This window comes from Rhinolophus sinicus, chromosome 9 (assembly GCF_057876585.1).
Source record: "Rhinolophus sinicus isolate RSI-liver-muscle chromosome 9, RSI-T2T, whole genome shotgun sequence".
In the NCBI taxonomy this organism is placed as follows: domain Eukaryota; kingdom Metazoa; phylum Chordata; class Mammalia; order Chiroptera; family Rhinolophidae; genus Rhinolophus; species Rhinolophus sinicus.
In genome coordinates, this window is record NC_142509.1 from 17,915,878 (window position 1) to 17,938,183 (window position 22,306).

The following is a 22,306-nucleotide window of genomic DNA, read 5'->3' on the forward strand; positions in this document are numbered from 1 at the left end:
CTGCTGGTCGCTGTGCTGCCCAGTCAACCCCTCGGGCTCTCCTTTGGACGGTGCTGAATCCCACGTCTGGGCTGCCTCCTGTCTCTCTCCATCCTCTCGTCCAGGGGTCAGCAGGCTTTTCCTGTGAAGGCCCAGGTGGTATTTCCAGCTTTGTGGCCCCGTGGTCTCCGTGACACTCCTCAGCTCTGTGGTTGTAGCGGAAAAGCAGCCACAGTGCGGAAGCAGTGGGTGTGCTGGGTCCCAATAAAACACTGCCAGCCAGCTCGGCTTCCTCTCCAGGCCCAAAGCCCTGTCCCGGCCTGTGGGTCTTTCTGAATCTAGTCTGTTGGTGCCCTTCGCCTGTGTGGGGCCTTCATGGGCCCGCAGCCTGCGCCCGCTCTCGGCCCCTCTTCCTGGCATGCTGCGGGGGGCATGGCCTTTGGGGTGCCCTGGGCTGGGCACATTCATGGGTGCCCTGTCCCTCTGCTGCAGGGTTGTTGGAGGCTTTGACACACTGACAGCCATGGAGAATGTGGAGAGTGACCCCAAAACTGACCGCCCTAAGGTATGCACCCCCGAAGAACACGGTCTGCTCCTCTGGCTAGGTGCTGGGCAGGCACGGGGGTGTGGGCCCTGCTCACTTGCCTCCCCCCCACCCCCCGCTGTAGGAGGAGATCCGCATAGACTCCACCACGGTGTTTGTGGACCCCTATGAGGAGGCTGACGCTCAGGTGAGGAGGGTGGACCACGTGGGGAGGGGCCCCGGGGCGTCCACCCAGCCGGCCGGGCTCGGGGCTCGGGGCTCGGGGACAGGCCGGGCTCCGGGACAGGCCGGGCTCCGGGACAGCCGCTGTCCTGCTCCGCCTCAGATTGCTGAGGAGCGGAAGAAGACGCAGCTCCAGGAGGCGGCGCCAGAGAGCACAGTGAAGAAAAGCCAGCCCAAGCCAGGGAGCCAGGGCCCCCCCACATACCGCCAAGGGGTGGGCAAGTACATCAACCCGGCAGCCACGTGAGTAGGGTGGGGGCTGGCATCCATTTCCATGGCTCGCCCCACATGCTTACCGATGCCCACAGGTCAGAGCCCGCTGGTGGCGAGGGGAAGGGACACCAGGCACTGGATCAAGCAGTGAGCGGGTGCTGGGGGCCTCAGTCCAGGCTCTGGGACTCTGGGTCGGGGTAACTTCTAGGCACGTGACTCCTAGCTCGGGGCCTGGTACCCCCACAGCAGCTGGAGTCTGGTTCTTTTCTTCCCAGGAAACGTGTAGCAGAGGAAGAACCGTCAACCAGCACAGCTGTCCCTGTAGCCAAGAAAAAGCCCAGCCGCGGTTTTGGGGATTTCAGCTCATGGTAGCAGCAGGCTTGCTGCTCTGGACCCTGGTAGGGATGCAGGGCTGGGTCTTGTGCCTGCATAGCCTACCCTTTGGGCTGCAACTCTAATAAAGTTCCTACCTGTTGCCTAGGTCCCCATTCCTGGCCCCAGGAGCCATGGCCTCCTCATCCTGCACCCAGGGCAGAATGGCCTGGCCCTGTTTCCAGGCCTGGGCCCAGCCAGCGCCCACGTCTTAGACTCCCAGGCACTGGGAGTGGCCCTTAGGCGAGCCTGGGGTGCGGGCCTGTGAGGAGGAGCTGTGTCTGCTGATCCGATCCCGGTTATCTTACGACCACCCACTGCCATCATCTCCTCAACGTGGTCCCTGACCAGTGGTGTCACTTGGGACCCTGTTAGAAACACAGATTCTCAGACCCCATATTTTCTGACCTGGAGGCTGGGGACAGGGCTACAAGGTCTGTGTTTTGACAGCCTCGGGTTTAAGGACCCTGGACTAGAACCTTGATGTTTATTTTCAAAAACCTTTTCTGCTGTCTGTTGCTTGGGTTTGCTGAGTCCAGCCCACCCAGCAAGGAGCATGGGTGGTCACAGCCATGCCCACTGCACACCTGCTCTGGCACACCTGCTCAGGTCAGAGTTCCACCCCAGGACTACCTACCTTTCTGCCGCAGGATGGTGACGAGACCACACGTGGGTGAAGCCAGCTGGCTCCTGCTGTTCCTGATGGACGTGCAGAAGGCCCCGGGGAACTGGCAGGCCCCCCTCGCCCCCACCTCCCTGCCACCCTCAGGGCCTGTGCTTATGCTCAAACACTGACCTTCAGCCCAGCTCTTAGGGTTTCCGGGCCAGTCGCACCAGCATTTCCTAACTTAAAAAGATCCCTTCCCTGACCTTATTTTTCTATAAATGTCTTCAAAAAACTTATTCTTGCTTGCCCGTCCTTGTTTTCCGTTCATTCTGCAGCCTATGCCAGCCTAGCTTCCGTTCTGACCCTGATACCACCACCTCAGCTTGCCCGAAGTGCCTGTGCAGAAGCGTGGGGACAGCTCCCTCCTCCCAGGACGCCCATCTGCTCCAGCCCTGGGGCTCTGAAACGGTCACTGTGCACCCGTCACATCCTCTCTCAATGCCTATGGCCCTCGGGATGGCACAGGCCGCCCCCCACCCCACCCCTCCACACTCAACACACCAAAATTCTAACTTGGCTCGATCCTTGCTTTTTCTTTTCCACCTCACTCTAAACCTCAATTCCACCAAGAAGTCTCCATAGGTCATAATTCCAGAATGTCCCATGGCTCTTTTCCCCTCTGATGCTGAGCTTTAGGCCCAAGCCCTTTGTCTCTCACCTGCCTCTGTCCGTGCCCCTCATGCACGTCCACACAGATGCCATGTCACATTCCCAAAGCTCGCCAGCCTGCTGTCATCTTGCTTCAGGCCAGTCACGGGCTTTTCACTGCACTGAGAACAAGGTCTGCGCCCGCCTACAGCTTGTCTCCCTGCCCAGAACCGCCGGCCAGGGACCGGAGCTGCACAGCGTCACTGGCCCTCTACACCGTTAGCCAGGCCCGGTCCCGCTCTTCTTCACGACCGCCTCCCAGCTATAGACGTCTGAGCGAGAACTCACTTGTGAAAGGCTTACCCGCTGTTTGCACCAGGTCTCCAAAAGCCTGCCTCACGGGAAGAGGGCTGGGCAGAACGGGGGTGAAGGCCCTGGGATGGGGTATAGTGTACCGAGAGTTTCTGGAGTCCTTAGGGGAAGGGGCCTCACCGTTCAGCAGTTCAGAAGCAGGAGGGGAGTGCAGCGTAGCTGCAGCCCCCTAACTGCAGGGGTGGGCTTTTCTTGGGCCACGCTCACAGGCCCCGAACAAGTGGGAAGTCCGGTGGCCGGTGCTGCAGGCCATGTGTGACAGCACAGGACCAAAGCCGCCTATGGAGAGGGGACCCCGCACCCCCAGAGCGGGACACCAGGGCCTTGTCCCTCAGCTTCAGAGCGCCTAAGACAGGTGTGCTACTGAAAAGGAGACATTGGACATGGAAGCTTTATTTGTAAACCTCATACAGACACAGGACCAAATGCTGGACATGGCGGCCAAGGGAGGCTTGTACACTGGAGCTTGGCAGTCATTCCGAGGGGCAAACCTCTGGGCCGGCCCAGGCTGCAGCCCCAGGCGCCGATCCACAGCGGGAGGACAGGCCAGCCCAGCGCCTTTGATAAATGAGGGTTTACATTTCTGTGGTCATTTTGGAGCTTTTAAATTGCAGTTTTCCAGATATTAAAACCACTTGGATTTAAGTATCTGGTGAGGTCATCAAGTAAATTGAATGACTTGAAAAATTCCCATTTTTGATCCTTCCTAATATCTGACAGATGCCGTCAAGAATAAGCGCTAAGGTATAAAAATACTATATGTATATATAAAATGGCAACAAAATTAAACCACATTTCTAAAGCAAATGTACTGTGCCAGAGGATGCAACGTAGTTTAAGTTAAATGCATTTATAATCCTGGCATCACCTCCCACTCCTCTCAAGGAAAAAAATATTTTAAATAATTTAAATAAAAGTCAGGGTTGATATTTACTGTTTAGGAATTTAAGAGGGTGGAACATTCCAGCACTTTACCAGCACATCATGGTCTTGTGGACGTCCTTCCCTGAAGCCAGCTCATGGTCAGTTCATTTGGTTTCAAAAGGAGCTTGGATTTTGCAAAAGACCAACAAAAGAGTGGTACGAGTGTTGGCATCAATTACAAAAAACTACAAGTAAGTTCATAGGGCCACTAGGAAAAGGTTTCAATGCCATCACAAGAGACGATACAAAAACCAAAGTGCTCAAAATCGAAGGAGCAGTAAACTTGCCCAGAACATACAAAAGCTTTAAATATAAGTTTAGTATATACAAAAGTCAGTCAAAAGAATTTTAGCAGATTCTTCGGTTTAAGTGAAGACCTTGTGGAGAAGCGCTCCGGAGCCACTGCTCTCAGCGCCTGCCGTCGGAGTCCCACGCCCCGTTTCCCTGGTCCTCGCCTCCAGATGCGGTACTGAGGTTTGTAGAGGAACCAAGATGAGAAGGGAAATGTCAGTTTAGGCCAACTTTTCAGTGCTTGGTACTCCTCAAGGAAGGTGTCTTTCAGTCCCTTCCACATTTTCACTAAGGACTGAGCCGCAGATGTTTACTGTTCACGTGCCAGCGCGCAAGTGACGCATCTTCAGATTTTGGACCATGGCAGCGAGAGCACCGTGTGAGTGGCTGTGCCACGTGAATGACCCTGCCCTGGAGGCTCGACGGCTGCACAGCCGAACACTAACTTGGATACACGGGGATGAGCTGGGACAGCCTAGATCTGTGGGGACACCAGCTCAGAGAGCAGCAGCCGGCCGGAGTGCCTGCTAAGCGCAGAGGCTTCCAGAGCTGTACAAAGGTCTTGCCTTCACAGTCGAAGGTGTGCGTCAGGGGCTCCTCCGTGCACTAACTTGCCCTGATGTATGTGCCCAGGGCTGCGACGTATCCCACATTCCAAGGCTTTGAATCAGGCAGAGATGGGGCCGAAAGGGACTCGGTGAGTTGCTGAACCAGAACCAGGCAGTTTAGCCCAGTGCCTGCACAGGCAACGGGCTCTAGGTTCAGGGGAGGCGGGAGTCAGGGAAGGGGCCTCCCTTCTCTTATGTCCCCTGCCAACTAACACTCGTTGCCACTGGACTAACCTTGTCTACGGGCAGTTTCAGAGCCGTCCACAGGCTGAGAATCACCTGGGCACCCCGCTCTCCTCTTGGCCTGCCTCCCCCAGGCCCTTTTCCTGCCCCTGGAGCTGGGGTCCCATGAGTCTCATGCCATGGTGACCATACCAAAGGCCTCCCCAGATGCCTGGTGCGCCAGGCCAGGCCCACCAGCTGGCATCGAGTTAGAACAGTGAAAACCAAAACTTATCAGGGGATGTTTTTTGGCCTCCATTCTCTGCAAACTGGCCGAAACCCCTGCATAGTGCCCTACTCCCTGCAGAAGCACGGGTGGATCGGAACTTAAACTGCGTGGTGGAAACTCAGGACTTAGGGGACCTCCTGTGTCAGCCCACGGGAGAGAACCAGGCGGGGCAGGGGGACCCGTCGAACAAACCAAACATCTCATTTACAAAGTTTAAACCTGTCTTGCAACTTTAACCTTTTCTGAAAACATTAAAACAATCTAGCAAATCTCAAGTTTGGAAGTTCGTCCTGTTAGTTTTGGCCTCTTTCATCCACACAAATAATTATTTTTCTTCAAGTACATCAGAGTAGAAAAGGAAATCTGATTTACTCAGTCCAGTGTGTTAAACTATTACTCCATGGACCAGCCACTCAGGGACTGACTGACATACGCCTGCAGGGCCTGGAACAGGCTTAGCTAACGACCTGTTCACTTGCTTTCTACACAAGGAAGGTATTGGCCTAAGTAACCAAGAGGTTCCATTAGACACATTTCTCCACAGCTTACCTAAAATATGTCAGTGGTGTCCTGTTTAACAAGGCTAAAAAAACACCCTTTGTATACAGATTTGATAACTGCTTCTGGAAGATTCTAAAATGAGCACTATGACAACAGCTCATCTGCAAGAGGAATAACCAATTTGTAATTTTGCAAATGAGGAACAGAGTGGGCTACAACACCCTCACTCTGGCGGGGGAACCTGCTCTCGAGACCTTGTCCCTGTGGTCTGTTTCTACTGAACATGACAGAGCACAGCCAAACTTTATCTTAAAGGCATAGGTTAAAGAAGGTATTAACTAGATGGATAAGTCATCAGTCGATTAATTCTTTCTCTAGAATTTGAGACGTTAGGAAAAGGTCACTGAAACATTTCAGAAATGACCATGCACGTGAAGAGGACAGACCGGATGCAGCCTTACCCACAGGAATGGTCAGGAGAGGCGGCTTGTGAGGTTCAAGTTCAAGAAGTATTATCATCCAGGACGCTCCTACGTTTCCATTATATTACAGTCTCTTTCACAAAATAGTATTCAAAAGAGAACAGGAAATTTTCACTCTACTCCCAGCCGTTGTCTTTGATCATGTGGGCAAGCTCAATAATAAATTTTCCTTCCTTATATTTCTGACTGCTCTCAAAGGCATGTTCCTTAAAAAAAAAAAAAAAAAAAGTAGAAAGAAGAGAAGGTTTTAGGACAAACTGTTTCATTTTTCAACTTCTTTATACTCTGGTCAGAGAAAGTAAGTCTATAGTATCACGTCTCCCCAGATGTCCCCTATGCCAGGCTGATGGCCAGGAGGGGTCTGTCTCAGGTGACAAACCCATGGGAGGCAGTGTAGGCCTCTGGTACACTTGTCATCAAGTCATGGTTAAACTTGTAGAGAAATGAATTCACATTTGTTAATGAGCACCTACCATGTGCAGGGCAATTTGGAAGGTAGGAAAAGGCCCAAGATGCCCCTTCCAGGGACTCCAAAGGGGAGTGAAGGTAACTGCACCAGAAGCCCTGGGCACAGTTCAAAGATGCTGGTGGGACAGAAGGCCCTTCGTTGAGGGGGGGTGGGGATGGCCAGGGATGGAACAGGCGAGCAGGTGGAAGGGCTGGGGGAGCATGGAGGCCTCACTGAGCCTGTCTCCATGCTGGGGGCTGTGTTCCCTCATATCTGATGGGGATATGGGACACCAGCAATGAGCAAGAATTGCAGGAGGAGGGAGAGCAGGTGGCCTTGACCAAGAAAACCAGAATGGCTGCAGAAAACAACTTCCAGGAGGTGCCACTGCAGACGGGCCTCTTCAATGCCGAGTCTGGGGTGGGGGTGTGCACGAGATGGCGGGAGGCACTGGGTACATGGGACAGAAGCTGGGGCCAAGGGACAAGTTTGGGAGTTGTCAACAGACAGGAGGTCAAAACAGGTTGAGATCAGAGGAGGGTCAGCCAGAGAGGTGGGAAGAAGAATAAGCAGCAGAGTGTGGAGCAGGAGGGACCTCCCAAGGCTAAGCGCTCAGCAAGCAGGGGGAGGCCAGGCCGTGGGGAGGGCGGCTGCACCTGTACCTGCAGAAAGCTTGGAGCAGGAGGGAGAAGAGCTATGGAGATAAAGGCTAGAGATGGGGTGGGAGGGCCACACAGGGCACAGGTGCGAGGAGAAAGAAGGCGCTGGGAATACAAGCCCGTGCGGAAGCGGTCCTGGGCACGTGAGGAACCAAGCGCTGCAGAGTCTGCTGTGATCACTATTGCAAATAACACCAGCTATCCCGGGCTCTGGCCGGCCAGTGAGTGTCCCCCAGATGGGGGAACTGCCTCCCTCCCTTGCTCCATGAGGTCTTCAGAGAGCACCGGGCCTGTGGGGCGGGGCCGTTTGCCCCCCACCAGCGTGGCTGTCACGCCTGCCCTGCAAATGAAGATATGCCCATACATCTTTAATCGGCTCAAAATAAATTCTTTTAAAAGGTATTCTTTTACTAATAGGATTACACTTCCAGGGGGAGGTCTTACGCCTTTGCAAATTTTGTTTCCATTTGTAAATGTTTTACTTATTACAGTAAGTCTGCATTCTCTTAACAAAACAAGGTGGTTACTCACATATTTCCACCCGAGCGTGGTTTTGCAGTTTTCACAGTAGATGTCTGCGACAGCGTGTAGGCCAGTGAGAAGGACTCGCTCCTCCGCAGGGCCGCAGCCCACGTTCACCCTGCAGGGAAGGAGGCAGGGGCTGCTAGAGACCCTCTGCCCTCACGGGGGCATTTCCACCCCCACCTGGAGGGGGCGCCCTGGCTCCCACCCTGGCCCCACCTTTCTTGAACCAATAGGTTACCAGAGATGGAGCAGTGTTTCTTCTTAACTCCCCACCTTCCCCACCACCTGCCCACCACCACCTCTTAGGAGAAGGAACAACTCCTTTCCCCAGGACAGGACAGGCTGTGGGGAGGTGACTATAGCTGTGCTGTAGCAAAACTCACAACCTACCACAAACGGGAAACAAACCACAGTATGTATGCAGGAGCTAGTTCCTCAGTTAACAGCATTATGCTTTCCCCAAACTCTCAGACTAGAGATAGAGTTCTTTAAGATGATGTAAGAGACACCGGGTAATTCTAGACCATTGGTGAACACTACGTATTCCAGCTTTGAGTATGTACAGGAGCAATAAATGTGATGACAGCAAACACTGCATGTCTGCAAGGCTAACGCAGCGATACTCACACAGAATTGAAGAGGTAGGCACGTCCCTGACTTCCCTGAAAGGACTGCAAAGAAGAAAAAAGTTTTAAAAGATCTGTTGTGATACGACAAAAAGTGATGTTGAGTTTTGCATTTTGGAATGACAAGTGGAGAAGCTGGGTTCCAGGTCATGGACCCGGACATGAGTTGAAGGGTTGCCTTGCGGAGCATGAAGGGGCTGCACTCAGGGCCCTGAGCAGGACAAGCGACTTCCCGAAAGGAGGGCTCGGGGCGTCCCAGTGCTCCTACAGCCCCGGAGGGGCTGCCCCGCTGTTGTCACTCGATCCACCAGGACAAGATACACCAACCACATCTGTCAGATATTAGGGGCAAGAGGGCGTTTCCAAGCTTTTCCACTGAAATAAAACTAGGTCACTGCCTAAGATGGCCCCTTGCTTTGGAGGAAAGGACCTTCTAGTGACAGCTCACCCCAGGGAAGAGTTACAAGAAATACCTTGTAGCATATTCATGTATTGTAAGATGATTAAGGAGGCAGAATAGGGGATCTGTACCTCCCTGACATAATTGGGCCATAGCTCCCACAACCCTCACTCTCACAGAACAAGAGGGGACACCAGCTGCAGGGGTTTATCTGCTCCGGTTCCAGGCTCAAGACCAAATAAATGGAAAAGATGGACCACAAAAATAATCAATGAAACACAAACCAAATCAAGAACTTGTCTTTGGTTGTTTCATGTGAACAAGAAATAAACCTTCATTTTAAGCCACTGAGATTTGGGGTTCTTTGTTATTGCAGCAAAACCTAGCCTGAGGTTAGCAGTGTTTTGACTTAAATATACAGCTTTCAGACTTAAAAAAAGGATCTTTCCTTATGTGACTTCCTAGAATTAGGAATACTATTTTATGTCCAATTTAACAATCATCTTATGGACTTTCTACACATCCCTAGCAGGCTTCAATGTTCTAGACTGATTTTCCTAGTTCTCACCTATTCTGAGAATCCTAATTTCTTACACAGGGTTTAGATCCATGATGTGATCAAATCTGTGGTTCAGATTCAGGCCATGTGCTGCCTACAGCAGAGCTCTGCAAACTTCTGTAAATTAGGACCAGATGATACATATTTTAGGCTTTGGAGGCCTTACAGCCTCTGTTGCAACTACTCGATTGTGGCACAAAAGTAGCCACACATGATAAATAAAACTACAGAAACAGATGGTGTGCGAGATGTGGCCGGCAAATATAGTTTGCAAACCAGACAGACCTTCTAACAATCAGACCTGCCTACACCAAGAAGGATCCCTTGGGCCAGGGGACTGCTTATTAGTGCAAAGATAGACCCAGAGGCTGATAAACCCCTCTCAGGACAGTACCTCTAGTCTCCTGTGAACTGAGTTCTACTCTCCGTGGTAAGTGCCACGGCCTAACAATGTAAGGGAGAAAAAGCAGCTGTTTACTTTATCACCAGCTGAAACACAAGTCTGATGCCTCTTGGCAGCCCATGTGCTTGGAGAGGTTAGGTTCTCAGCACCCTTTCATCCTGAAACGCTCACTCAATGTCATGACTGTTTCCACCTAGCAGGCCTCTGCTCTTGATGTAATTTAAAAAACAGCTTAATGGCTTTAAGGTTCTTTGAAAGAAGCAGCTCAAATTCCTTTTGGCCCACCTCATGATGGATCCACGGGCATGCTTCAGAACAAAGACCATAATGGTGCCTGCCACTGATGCCTGCTCAGGTGTCACCGGCTCAGCGAGGTCGCCAACCCACAAAGCTCCAACCCGGAGGCCTCGGAGCAGCTTGGCCTTGGAAAGCAACCAAGAAAATAGGTGCCTGAGGTACTTCCACTTCTGACCTGAAACTTCTGAATGAACAATGGAGACACAGAAGCAATGAGAGAACAGAAAGTCTGCCTTGTTTAACAGTTTTTATTTTAGATGTTGAATGGAAAGGAGACAGCCTCTCATTGTTACCTAGTTAAAACACAAGTAGATAAACGTTCTTCTGCGTGAAATAAGAAGCCTAAGCGGAGATTCCTGAAAGGAACAACTTCCTGACGGACTTTGTTTTCAAACGAGCTTGAAGTTCATGCAGCCCTGGAAGGCAGACTTGTGAGGATGGGTGGGGGTCAAGACCTGTGAGGATGAGTGGGAGAGGACTGTCACTGTTTCCCAGGGGAGCATTTACTCAGCCGCTACACTGGGAGTGTTTTAAATGTTCATAAGTGGTTCATTATCAACATTACACACTGCTTGCTAATAAAGTGTTCAACTTAATACGGAAGATTCACATCTACCAGGCTGCTCTCCATCCTGCACAGGGCGCCCACAGCTGGTCTCCTGGGCATTTCCCTGAAAGACCCCACGTCCCCCATGATGGCCTCTTTTCTTCTGTTGTTTTCTTTTTTTCATTTATAGTTAACATTCAATATTATAGCCTCTTCTCTTCTTAACCATTCTGAGTTTTAAACATTCTTAATTCCTTTACTATTAAACTATTTCCACAGATTTTCTAGACTTCCTTTGTTCCTTCAGTGTCTCTGCTTTCACACTAATTTTACTGCTCTGACAAGTAACTGACTCATCTTGCTCTTCGTGATATCTGGGAGGCCCAGCTGCCCAGCCCTCCAAACCCACCCACTGTGTAAAGGTCACAACCAAAACCGTGGTGCAGCCGCACCTAATCACGCACAAAACTGGCATCAACACTGCCCAGAAGGCTCTAGACTTTTAGGACACAGGAAACCCAGGAAGCCATGTGATAGTTCAATATCCATCCGCTAATTAGGTATGATAAGCATTGTTAAGGGTATCTAGTCAACTTTTAGACACAAACCACTTGCCTTAGAGATCAGCTCATCGTGATTTGCCAGGTGGGCTCTGCAATGGACACAGCTGTACGTTCGGTGACAGTTTGGCAGATAAGCTTGGAAAGTTTTGGATTTTGTCATCTTCACCATCTCTGCTGGGCACTCCTCGCTCAGCTCTGGGCTGACACTGGAAGAATTACGGCTCTGCTGTGCTCTCTGACAGAAGAAACACTGGAATATGCACGCAAGAGCCGTTGTTGTTCAGAGGGCGTGTGGCACTGTCCACACAGCTGGGACGAGAGAAAAATGTCACAATCTGTCAACAAATCAAGACATAGAGCGAGTTACAGAGAGAATGAAATACATCAAGAGGGTATGTTTAGGATGGATGTACTTTGAAGAATGTGGGGTGGGGGATGAGGGTGGGCAGGACTAGAAGTTAAAGATCTAGTTCTTTAATATTAATTATACCTAAAAAGAATACAAATACTTAATCACCATTTAACCACTCTAAATTTAGTTGGAAGTGGCAGGTGAACTGCTTTTACATACAAATAATTTGAGAAAAATATTTCATCAGATACATCTTGTATCATGTGTGGTTTCAGGAAATGTGTACGGAAAAGCACTCAACAAGGCCCCTGTCAGAGTGAGGCCAGCAGGAGCACTGGAGACATCTTGTCCCAAACGATGGCATTAATGACTCAAAGCAACATGACATTTATGAATATGAGTGATGAGCCGCTATTAATTAATCTTTAAGAAATTACGTATCAGTCCAGAAATGAACCCTTGCATTATGGTCAAATGATTTTCGACAAGGGTGCCAAGACCATTCAATGGGGGAAGGACAGTCTTTTCAACAAATGCTGCTGGGAAAACAGAATATCCACATGCAGAAGAATGAAGTTGGACCCTCACCTTACATCACATACAAAAATAAACTCAAAATAGATCAGAGACCTAAATGTAAGAACTAAAACTATAAAACTCTTAAAATGTAGTGAACATTTTTATGACATCGGATTTGGCAGTGACTTCTTGAATATGATACCAAAAGCACAGACATGTATGTAGATTTACAGAAAATGAGAAGAAAATGGGGGCAGAAACACTGTATTCTGAAAAGATAATGATTAAAGATTTTCCAGAATTAAAGAAAGACACCAATCCACAGACTTAGAAGTCCAATAATTCCAAGGTAGGATAAATAAAAATAAAGCCAAACCTGGTCACATAACAACAAAACCGTAGAACACTAAAGAAAAAGAAAAAAGGTATCCAAAAGGGGAGGGAAAAATCATCTTTCAACAGAACAACTTCCCAAAGGAAACAAGGGAACCCAGAAGGCAGTAGGGAAAGGTACCCTTAAGGTTCTGAAAGGTAATAACTGCTATCCCAGAATTCCATATCCAGTGAAAATATCTTTCAAGAACTTGGGAAATGATATTTTTCAGACAACTAAAAAGTTTGACTTCACTAAATATCAGTAAAGGAAGTTCAACGATGTGCTTCAGACAGAAGGAAAACACTAGATAAAGTCTAAACTTCGGAATGTAAAAGAGTGACAAAGAAAATGGTAAATATGTGGGGAATCAGAACAACAATGTATTATAGAGCTTTAAAATGACACAACTGTAATACATGACAACAACAAGTCAGGGTGAAAACTCAAATGGAAATTTTCTAGAGTTGTTGTATTGTCCAAAATCAAAGATATAAGTATTGATTAAATTTAGAATTTGGTAAATTAAGGACGAGTATAATTTTTGGATGAAACTTCTATAAGAACAAAAACCTAGTGTGTAACTTCCAAACCTATAAAAGAAAATATCAGGGAATGATAAAATGTCAATTTAAGGGAGGCAAGAAAAAAGGGAGAGGAAAATAAACATGATGGGAAGAACAGGAAGCACAGAGAAAGGAGGGAGATTTAAACCCGAATATATCAATGCTTACATGAAATAGAAATGAACTGCTGTGAGCAGGCGGGGGAGGGGGTGGGGGGGCGGGAAGGGGGGAGCGCAAGGCTCATAACACCAGCATGGGCCAGGGAGCTGCGTCCTACACAACTAGACTGAGAAACAAGGCTTGAACCAGAACGTGGGGGGAGGGAGGCGGAAGAAGGGGGTTAAAAAAAGAAACATAAGGACTAAATGTTAGAGTTTAAGGTTTCAGACTGAGCAGAAAACAAAATTCATCCAGATGCCACATACAAGAGACACATCTTAAACATAAGGACGCAGAAAGGTTGAAAAGAATAAGGTTAGGATGTAGGTGGTGCAACACAGATGTATGGTTTGTGATTATTTGCTAACAGCATATTTGTTTTATGTATTTCTTGTATGTATGTGATTCACAATAAAGGAATTAAAGTAGTAAAAGTAAAGAAAAAGATACAATATGCAACTAATAAAACTATATTACTATTTCCCTTAAATAATATTTGAAGGGAAAATGTTACTAGATAGATAAATGGGTTACTTCATAATGATAAAAACAGCAGGAGATAAATCACAAATGTAAATCTTAATTGCCTAGTAACATAACCTCAAAATATATGATTCAAAAATTGACAGAACTATGGGCGGCCAGTTAGCTCAGCTGGTTAGAGCACAACGCTCATAACATCAGGGTTGCTGGTTAGATCCCCACACGGGCCACTGTGAGCTGCACCCTCCCCTCCACAACTAGATTGAAAGAACTATTTGACTTGGAGCTGATGGGTTCTGGAAAAGCACCCTTAAAAAATAAATAAAAAGTTAAAAGAAAAATTTGACAGAACTATAGGAGAAACAGATAAATCTATAATCGGACTAGAATTACTGATTATAATATATAAACTATATTGCATACATATTTACATATTTAGTATATATTTATATATTTATGTATACTTAGTATACATACACACTATATAGCATATATTTATTGTAATACATGACAGTATATAGATATATAGTGTAAATATATTTATATTTTACTGTATCCTTCAGTAACTGATAGAGCAAACACAAATGAGTACAGATCTAGAGGATTTGCACAATGTGATGAAGAAATTGGACCTAAAAGACATGAAGAAAACTGTATCTAAGAACTGCAGAATCCACACTCATTTAAAGCACACAAACATTTACCATACAACAAGTCCCAACAAATTCCCAAGGATTTAAATCACAGTATATTCTCTGACCACAACACTATTTAGTTAGAAATCAATAATATAACGCAACTAGAAAAAATCCTCATATGTTTAGAAATTAATAAATGTACTTATATATACCCATGGGTCAAAAAATAATGGAAATTAGACATTATTTTGAACTAAACAATAAAATAATTACTTACCAGTACTTATAAGGGAAATGTATAATCTTAAAGGATGTATATTAGAAAATAAGACAGCTAAACACTCATCTTTAAGAAGTTAGCAAGGTAACAAAAAAACAACCCAAATAAAATATAAGAAAGGAAATAATTAGGAAAAATAATGGAACGGGGGAAAAATATACTAGAGAGGCTCAACAAAGCCAAAACTTTGTTCTTACAAAAAGATGACTAGAATTGACAAACCTCTGGTAAGACTGATCAGGAGAGAGAAAGGAAGGGACCAAAAAGGTGGAATAAGATGTCAGAAATGGAAATAGAATATCACCTTTTTAAATAAGATTTCTGGATAAGAGGATGTTGTGATCAATTTAAGTCCATATATTTGAAAATGGAAATCACACAGGTAATTTCCGAAAAAAATATAAGTTTTCAAAACTGACTCAAGAAGAAATAGAAAGCCTGAATAACCCCATTAACATGAAAGAAATGGAATCACTGGTAAAACATTTTCTCCACCAACACAGACACAGACACACACACACACACACACACACACACCCAACTGAAAGGCCGAGAGAGCATCACTGGTAAATTCTAAACTTCAAGGAAGGAAAAATTCCAAACTCTTCCAGAAAAGAGAAAGAGGGAGCCCTCCCCAACCATCCAATGCAGCCAGCTAAACCTTGATCAGGGCAGTATGTGAATGAAATTCACTATAATTTTCTTCTCAGGAACCAAGATGCAAACATCCTAAATAATATTACTGAACAGAATCGAATACCATTTTAAAAGGATAACGCAATTAAGTTGACGTTATCACAGGAAAACAAGATCATTTAACACTAAAAAATACGGTTAATATATTCACCACCTATCGTTCTCTTAATCTGTTTATCTCAAAGATGCAGAAAAAGCATCTGACAAAATTTAACATCCATTCACAGTTTAAAAAAACATTCCATGCCAAATAAACTACAAGGGAACCTCTTTACCTGTTAAGAGTCATCTACCAAAAAACCCACAGTAAACATCACACTTAATGGTAATACTTTAGAAAACATTCTTTTTGAGATCAGGAAGAAAACCAGGGTGCCTTCTATGCAAGAGTGTAACAGTACATGTACCTAAGAACAAACTCAGTGACATGAAACACCTTTACAGAGATTATAAAACTTTGAGGAACATTAAGAAAGACTTAAAGAAATGGAGAAATAAATGATTAGGACTGAAAGATACTATAAATAAATGAATTCTCCCCAAAGTAACCTTTAAATTAAATGCAATTCGAATCAAAATCCGGGAAGGTGTGTTGGTGTGTGTCAGTGTGTATGTGTGTGTGTGCCCGTGCAAGCCAGAGAGTTGGAAAGAGACAGAGAGACAGAAGTGCCTGTAGGAGAAGAAAAAGTTTTTCTTGACCCTCTTAGGACCCTGGCTAGGTCTGAAAATTAAACTGACAAAGACAGAGTAAGAGGAGAAGTTTTCTTTTCTTTTTTTTTTTTAAGGAGGGTGCAGCTCACAGTGGCCCATGTGGGGATCGAACCAGCAACCTTAGTGTTATCAACACCACACTCTAACCAACACCAAGAGGAGAAATTTTACCATGTGAGCCGTCCCAAGAAAATGAAGACCAGAAGAAGAGACCAGAGCAGGAAGCATTTATACCTTTTAGACAAAGAATCGATACATTTGTGAAGAACTGACAAAGCAGAGGGGTAGAAGTAACTAGAAAGATAAGGGTTAGTTTAACAAGACTTGTTTATACAGATTTCTTGGCCCCAAATCCCGTCTCTGGTGCTAAGAACATCTTCATGGAGTTTTATGGCCTGTTTCAGGGCATAAGGGTAAGGCAGAGGTCAGAGTGATCTTCCTGCTTCTGCCATGTTCCCAAGCTCCATCAACTTACGATATTCAATATGCCACGGTGCCACATTTTGGGGTAGTGTGTTATGAACCTCACCATGTCAAAAGATACAAACTGGTGAAGAGCAAGATGGGAGCATGTTCTCTACTGGAGTCTGCCCGAGAGTCTGCACTCTCCAGGGGAGCAGGGGAGGAAAATAGCTCAGAGATGCAGAGCATGTTCATGTGCCCTGCTGTGTCCAGCCAGATAGAATCCCAGGAGGGTGGCATGCGTGGGGACATCAGCGTCCGTCACAGAAAAGGAAATGCAGCTCCCACAGAGCCTCATAGCTAAGGCCAGCACTATTCTAAGCAGCTGAATCTATGAAAATCAAATGAATTAACAGCAGCCCTAAGAATCGAGTGTTCTTATTAGTCCCACTGTGCAGACAGGGAAATTGAAGCCTAGAGAGGTCAGTCAATTTGCCAAGGTTACACAGCTGAGAAGCTGGGTTTGAAGCCAGACAGCCTACACCTTGGACCACTGTGCTTGTAGACAAGTGGACAGATGTGAACTTTACTCACTGATGCAAATTAAAGGCACACTGATATTTGCCTTACAACCTAGCAGGTTGGCAAAGATTTTCAGAACGTTGATAACACCCATCAGTGCTGCCAGGTACACACCCCTGGACCGAGGGTCCAGCTCAGGCCTTTTCCTCCAGACTGACTTGCACAGGTGCAAAATAACTGGGTGTTACAATGTTGCTTATAATAACAAAAGACTAGAAACCGCAAGTCTAACCCAGAGACTGGCCAAATGTCCTGATACATGAATCAGAAATAGTTCCAAGGTGGGACCTCAGGCTGGGGCGAGGAAGGACAGAGAAGGTGACTTCCTTTACACTGTCTGCTGTTTTTCCAACTTTTGATTTTGATACCAAGTGTATGTACTGATGATTCAAACTCTCACACACAGTACATGCACACACAGGCGTGGAAAGGCCTAGAAGGATTTGCATCAAAGGGTGACTGTAAGGGTACAATTTGCCTTTGGCAGTACCAGCTTCACTTCACACACAGACTTCCTTCCTACTTGAATTACAGGATGAAAAGCTTTCCCTACATTTCAGGAACTGCAATCTTGATGGACCAGTGGATCCACTGGGAGGGGCAAGAAGACACCTTCAGTCCTACCACCTACATGGCTGCCCTCAAACAGTCACCTCATCCCTCTGCGGAGTCCACTGCCCCTGCCTCTCTGGAGAACCGGAGGGGTCTGGGCTTCTGCATCGCCCAGTGGCCGGGACACCTCTACCCTCCACGCTCTCACCCTCAGCTCTCATCTTGCCTGTGCTCTGGTCCTGCCTCCGTGTCTCCATTGAGACTACTGATTAATGAGTTTGCACTGACTTTCTTTGGGAAGAACCTTCAATACATTCTTCTTTATTTCTCCCACTAGTAACAAAGCTTCCCAGTGTGGCCCTGGGACACATCCTAGCAGAGGCTGCTTGCCTCCTTGCTAACAAGAAGTGGACAGATGCAGGAACTACACACGCAAGGTTGGCCTTCTTTCCAGTTGCCAGGGTGGGACTAGACCTAGGAGACTGGACTGAAGCAGGAGGGAAGAGATTGGGAATCTTAAACTATTAGTCACATGCTAAATAAAACAAACACTCAAAGCTCTGTGTTGGGAAAAAGGAAAACCTGAAACAAGAGGAATCAGAAAGGGGGCCAGTGCTCAGGGGAGAGAGTGATGATGCTGGGAAGACAGGTGGCATTGTGGCGTTTGGCAAGAGACAGGTTGTCCGCAGTGAGGGTTGGATGAGGCTGAAAGAAGGCTCGACTGAAATTGTGCCACAAATTTAGAGGCTAAGCTGTTACCTTTTTGTAAAATGGGAGTAATATGCAATTCACAAGGCGGCCCAGAGAATCACACAAGAGGTCATGTCACTGTTACAGTATGGCAGAGTAAGCACCTCACGAAACCCACAGGGAAGCCTGGTCTTAGTTCTGAGGCTCAGCAGGTGCCAGAGAAGGAGTCCCCTCCCAGGGCATGGAAATCAGTGGCTTGGCTCCAGGATTTCCATCTTACTCTCAGCAGTAGATAGGTTTTCCTCACGCAAAGCCTTCTTCTCTGTCACACTGTCAGAGGCAGGCCAATTCCATATCATCCTCTTGACTTCTTTCTGGAAACCTACTCACACTGCCCGACCCAGAACTCTTTGCCCTCCAGCGACTTGGCTGTTCAGAACTTTCTCCAACCTCTGCTGAAATCTCTTGTCCAAATTCTCCCTAGAGATTTTGCTGATTAGCAAATCTAACTACTTTTCTAAAAATTTTAGACCAAATAAATCTCGAGTGAAGAGTGTCAGAGAATGGTTTTAAAGCAGAGGGACTTCTATTGCTGCTTTTTATTTTCAATTATTTTCCCTTTATCAGTCGTCTAGGGATAAAAATACATTAAAACTACATGGCAGCCACGGCCCCCTGCATTCCCAACCCTGTCCCTTGACACAGGGTCCTCATAGACTTAGTGAAGACAGGCAGAATCAAAGACAGACATTTTAGGAATACCGTTCTCAACGTAAAGAAAAAGCTTTACAAATTTCTGTGCTTCAAAATGGAAAGTCTTAATGTCTGGAAGTTAGTTAAAGGAATGGACCCATGTCAGTTGTTAATTCGGCCAAATGTAGGATGGTAACAACGGGGAAACACTGCGTATGGAGCATTTGGGACCGTCTGTACTATCTTTGCAACTTTTTTGTAAATCTAAAGTTATTCCAAAATAAGAACTTCCATTTAAAAAACAGAAAGACTATTGAAGCACCCAATACAGGCCAGACCCTGAGCTACATGGCCATGGTACGACAAGATTTTGCCCTGGTCCTAGTTCTGAGGGGTTCCCACAAGACACCTGTACCGTGTGAGATGCAAGGGAAGGGAGGGTCTAGGAGAGCCTCAGTATTAGCCTTCTTCAGACATTCCGCTATAGGCACCCAAGAGCCCATGGCTGGGATAGAGGGAACCAGTGCAGGATTATGAAACTCAGCAACACTGGAATCAGGCACAGTGCCTGGCACCTGGCAAGGGCTCAACAAACCTGTTACCTCCACTAGAACAAAGGCTGGCGGATGCGCAGGTGATAGGTAGGGGAGGGGCAGCTTGCTCAGGTGAAGCACCTGAAAGGTGTTCCCCGAAGAGGCCAGCCTCCTTTGAGGCTTGGGTAGTTTAGGACAGGGAGGGACTGGCTGATGGAAAGAATAACATTCTTGGCAAAGGAAACAACAGGTTAAGGTGTGCATGTTTTGGATACAAAGAGGAAGAAGAAATGCAACTGAACAGAAAAGGCTTGGGGGTGGGGAAATTGATGTCTTCCAAAGCCATTATCTAAAACGGAGTTCAGCCTCCTTCCATCCTAGAACTCAGCACATAATCTGTTCACCAGAGGTGCCAATTAGAGGCAGGTTTTGGGGAGGAGGACCCTACTTAGCAGTTTTCCGAAGCTAAGGCTTTTGCAGGCTTTGCTTTACAGACCCTAGTGCCACAGGTGGTGAACTAACACAGAGGACAATTCATTTTAGTCACGATCTTGATGTGGGCAACTTGAAAACGTTTCCCCCTTTTCATAATCGTTCTCATTCCTAGGGAACCTCTTTTGTCCTCATGTCCCTCCCCTATCGCGACTTTTTTTTTTTAAGAGGGAAAAGCCTGTTACCACGTAGCTCATTCTCTCGGTACATTTCCCATGGCCGGGTTGGGAGGGGGCGGGGAGGAGGGAAAGAAAGGTGGAAAAAAAGGTTTAGGTTTTATGGTCTTCTCCAAAGCGGAGTGAACCGAATATTAACAAATCAAATAATCAAATCAGAAGGAAAACCTCTACAGGTGCGGTCCGCTCGCGCCCCGCCCACCCGCCCGGACGCCCAACAGGTGCCTCCGGGCCCCGCCCGCAGCCGCAGGCTCCTCGGGTCGCCACAAAGTAGCCGCCCGCGCAACAGTGTCGAGGCCCGCCCGTACTCACGGCCGCTCCGCGGTCCGCGCCCCGGCCCGCAGCACCCATCCAGCCCGGGCCTCGGTCAGCGCGGGATCGGCTCTCAGGCGACCCCAGTAGGGCCCGGGACGCGCTGCGGCCGTTGGCGCCTCCGCAGAGCGCGAGACATCCTCCCGCCGCCGCCCCGCGGGCCGCCTGCCCTTTGTTTTGGAGCCACGGCACCGCCGCGCCGCCGTTAACGGCCTCGGAACGCAGCGCTGGCCAATCAGCGCGCCGCGACCCCCGCGCCCCGCCCCACTCCCCGCCCCGCCCGCGCGCCCCCGCCCTGCGCGCTCCGAGCCCGGGAGCTCGGCCGGCTGGCACTTCGCGGGGCGGGGCGGAGGCGCACGTGCCACGGGGCGCGCCGCGCTCCCATTGGCCAATCCTACGAGAGCGGCCTCGGAGCCAACCTGTGAAGGCCGAGGGGCTCAGTGGCGGGGCCACACGGGGCGGGGCGCGAGGGTGGGCTCAGGGAGAAGCCGAGTGCGCAGGCGCGGGTTGACCCGGCTGGTGCTCTGGGCCCGAAGGTTTCTGTTAGGTTTTGGAGTCGGCGTCCCGGGAAACCTATGATGGGTCACCCACACTTGCAGCTCGCGTGGATCGGCCGAGGACACGCTGTCCCATAGCTCCCGGGACCCACGCGGGGCGCGCGGGTCCGCGGTGCGTGGGGCCAGGGTTTTTCTGGCCAGACCCTGCTCGACCTGTTCCCCAGAGTACGGGGTCTTGCCTGTTCGCCTACTCCGACCACCTTCCCTGAACTCTCGAAGCCATTCTACCTGAGAACCTCTGTATCTGTACCTGGCCCCTAAGTTTGCTCCGCACCCCCCACATTGGAACCGACAGAAAACCCATTCCTGGGGGCAGCTCTCCCGGCCCCCAGGCAGCCCGCTCCCTCTCGGTGTCCACACTCGTCCCCCACGCCTCTCATGACATTATTTTGTTGGCCCCACAGCCTTTCAATATAGATTGATTTTTAAATTACATAATTTTGAAAACCCGTACTGTTGAGGTCGCAATGTATATAACATTTTGATACGTGTTAGCATCCTTTAGACATTGTTTCTTTTTTGCAATGCAATGTATCTGTAAAGATCTCTGTGTCTTTGGGTGTGCACCTGATTTATTACTTAGAAAGCTGCTGGATATTGCCTTTTAAACATTTGTGGGAATTCAGCCGTTCTAGCGATGTCTCTAGTTCCCTGCTTCCACAAACCTGGCTGCAAAGTAAGACCTCATGATCAGTTAAGATGCCTTTTTCAAATAAGTGTTAGCATCTCTTCATTAACTGTTAAGCCTTTCAAGTCTCCTCTGGGTTTCCTTTTTCTTATGACTTGTCAAGATTACTTTGTCTTAAATATTAGACTTTTGTTGCTTTTGCTATTGCAAATGACTTTTCTCAGCCAATTCTTTGTTGAAAAAAAAATCCTAATTTTGATGTGAGCCAAAGTTTATATAATGTTGTATTCTGCTTTTTGAAGGGGCATTTTTCTGTCATTTCAGTTTTCTATAAATACGTTTAGTGGCTGCACAGTGTTAAACTTAACATATACCTATCTGCATAACTATGTGTGATGGTTGGGTACTTCAATTATTTCTGCTCTGTTTCTGCAGACCCCTTCATTCTTTGAAGATTTCAGCACCAGACTCACTACTGTGTTTCCCCGAAAATAAGATCTAGCCAGACCATCATCTCTAACGTCTCTTGGAGCAAAAATTAATATAAAACCCGGTCTTATTTTACTATAATATATGACCAGGTCTTATATAATATAATACAATAATAATAATATAATAATAATAATAATAATAATATAATGTAGTATAATATAATACCGGGTCTTATATTA

General features: G+C 47.6%; 2 protein-coding genes across 6 annotated transcripts in view; one reads left to right on the forward strand and one right to left on the reverse strand.

The window, feature by feature from the left end:
• The window catches only part of PPIL2 (peptidylprolyl isomerase like 2), a 27,081-nt gene extending 21,599 nt beyond the window's left edge, over positions 1-5,482 (forward strand). Inside the window, exons 17-21 of one of the 4 annotated variants that reach the window (XM_074321769.2) lie at positions 472-544; positions 648-710; positions 849-988; positions 1,234-1,356; positions 2,273-5,482. In XM_074321769.2, the coding sequence (XP_074177870.2) occupies positions 472-544; positions 648-710; positions 849-988; positions 1,234-1,330 (373 nt within the window). In that variant the 3' untranslated portion in view covers positions 1,331-1,356; positions 2,273-5,482. Of the gene's footprint in view, positions 1-471; positions 545-647; positions 711-848; positions 989-1,233; positions 2,234-2,272 lie in introns of those variants that run through there. The other 3 variants (XM_074321768.2, XM_074321766.2, XM_019710143.3) reach the window with 3 other exon arrangements.
• YPEL1 (yippee like 1) lies at positions 3,333-20,670 on the reverse strand. Of its 2 annotated transcripts, XR_016022362.1 has the most exons (6): positions 20,451-20,670; positions 11,294-11,576; positions 8,474-8,517; positions 7,853-7,961; positions 6,194-6,420; positions 3,333-4,832 (listed from the first exon to the last, which is right to left on the reverse strand). XR_016022362.1 is itself a non-coding variant. In XM_074321770.2 (5 exons), the coding sequence occupies exons 2-5, from the start codon at positions 11,408-11,410 to the stop codon at positions 6,331-6,333; spliced, it is 360 nt and encodes a 119-aa protein (XP_074177871.1). In that variant the 5' UTR covers positions 11,411-11,576; positions 20,451-20,670; the 3' UTR covers positions 3,333-6,330. The 2 variants fall into 2 exon arrangements, 1 of the variants encoding a protein (XP_074177871.1); XM_074321770.2 differs by having other exon boundaries at positions 3,333-6,420.
• Positions 20,671-22,306: the final 1,636 nt, after the last annotated feature.

Coding starts and splice junctions, on each gene's coding strand:
- YPEL1 (XM_074321770.2), bottom strand. CDS start 11,410: ATGGTGAAGATGACAAAATCCAAAACTTTCCAAGCTTATCTGCCAAAC. Junction 8,518..11,293: donor ACGATGAGCTGATCTCTAAG/GCAAGTGGTTTG, acceptor TCTTCTTTGCAG/TCCTTTCAGGGAAGTCAGGG. Junction 7,962..8,473: donor GCCTACCTCTTCAATTCTGT/GTGAGTATCGCT, acceptor CCTTCCCTGCAG/GGTGAACGTGGGCTGCGGCC.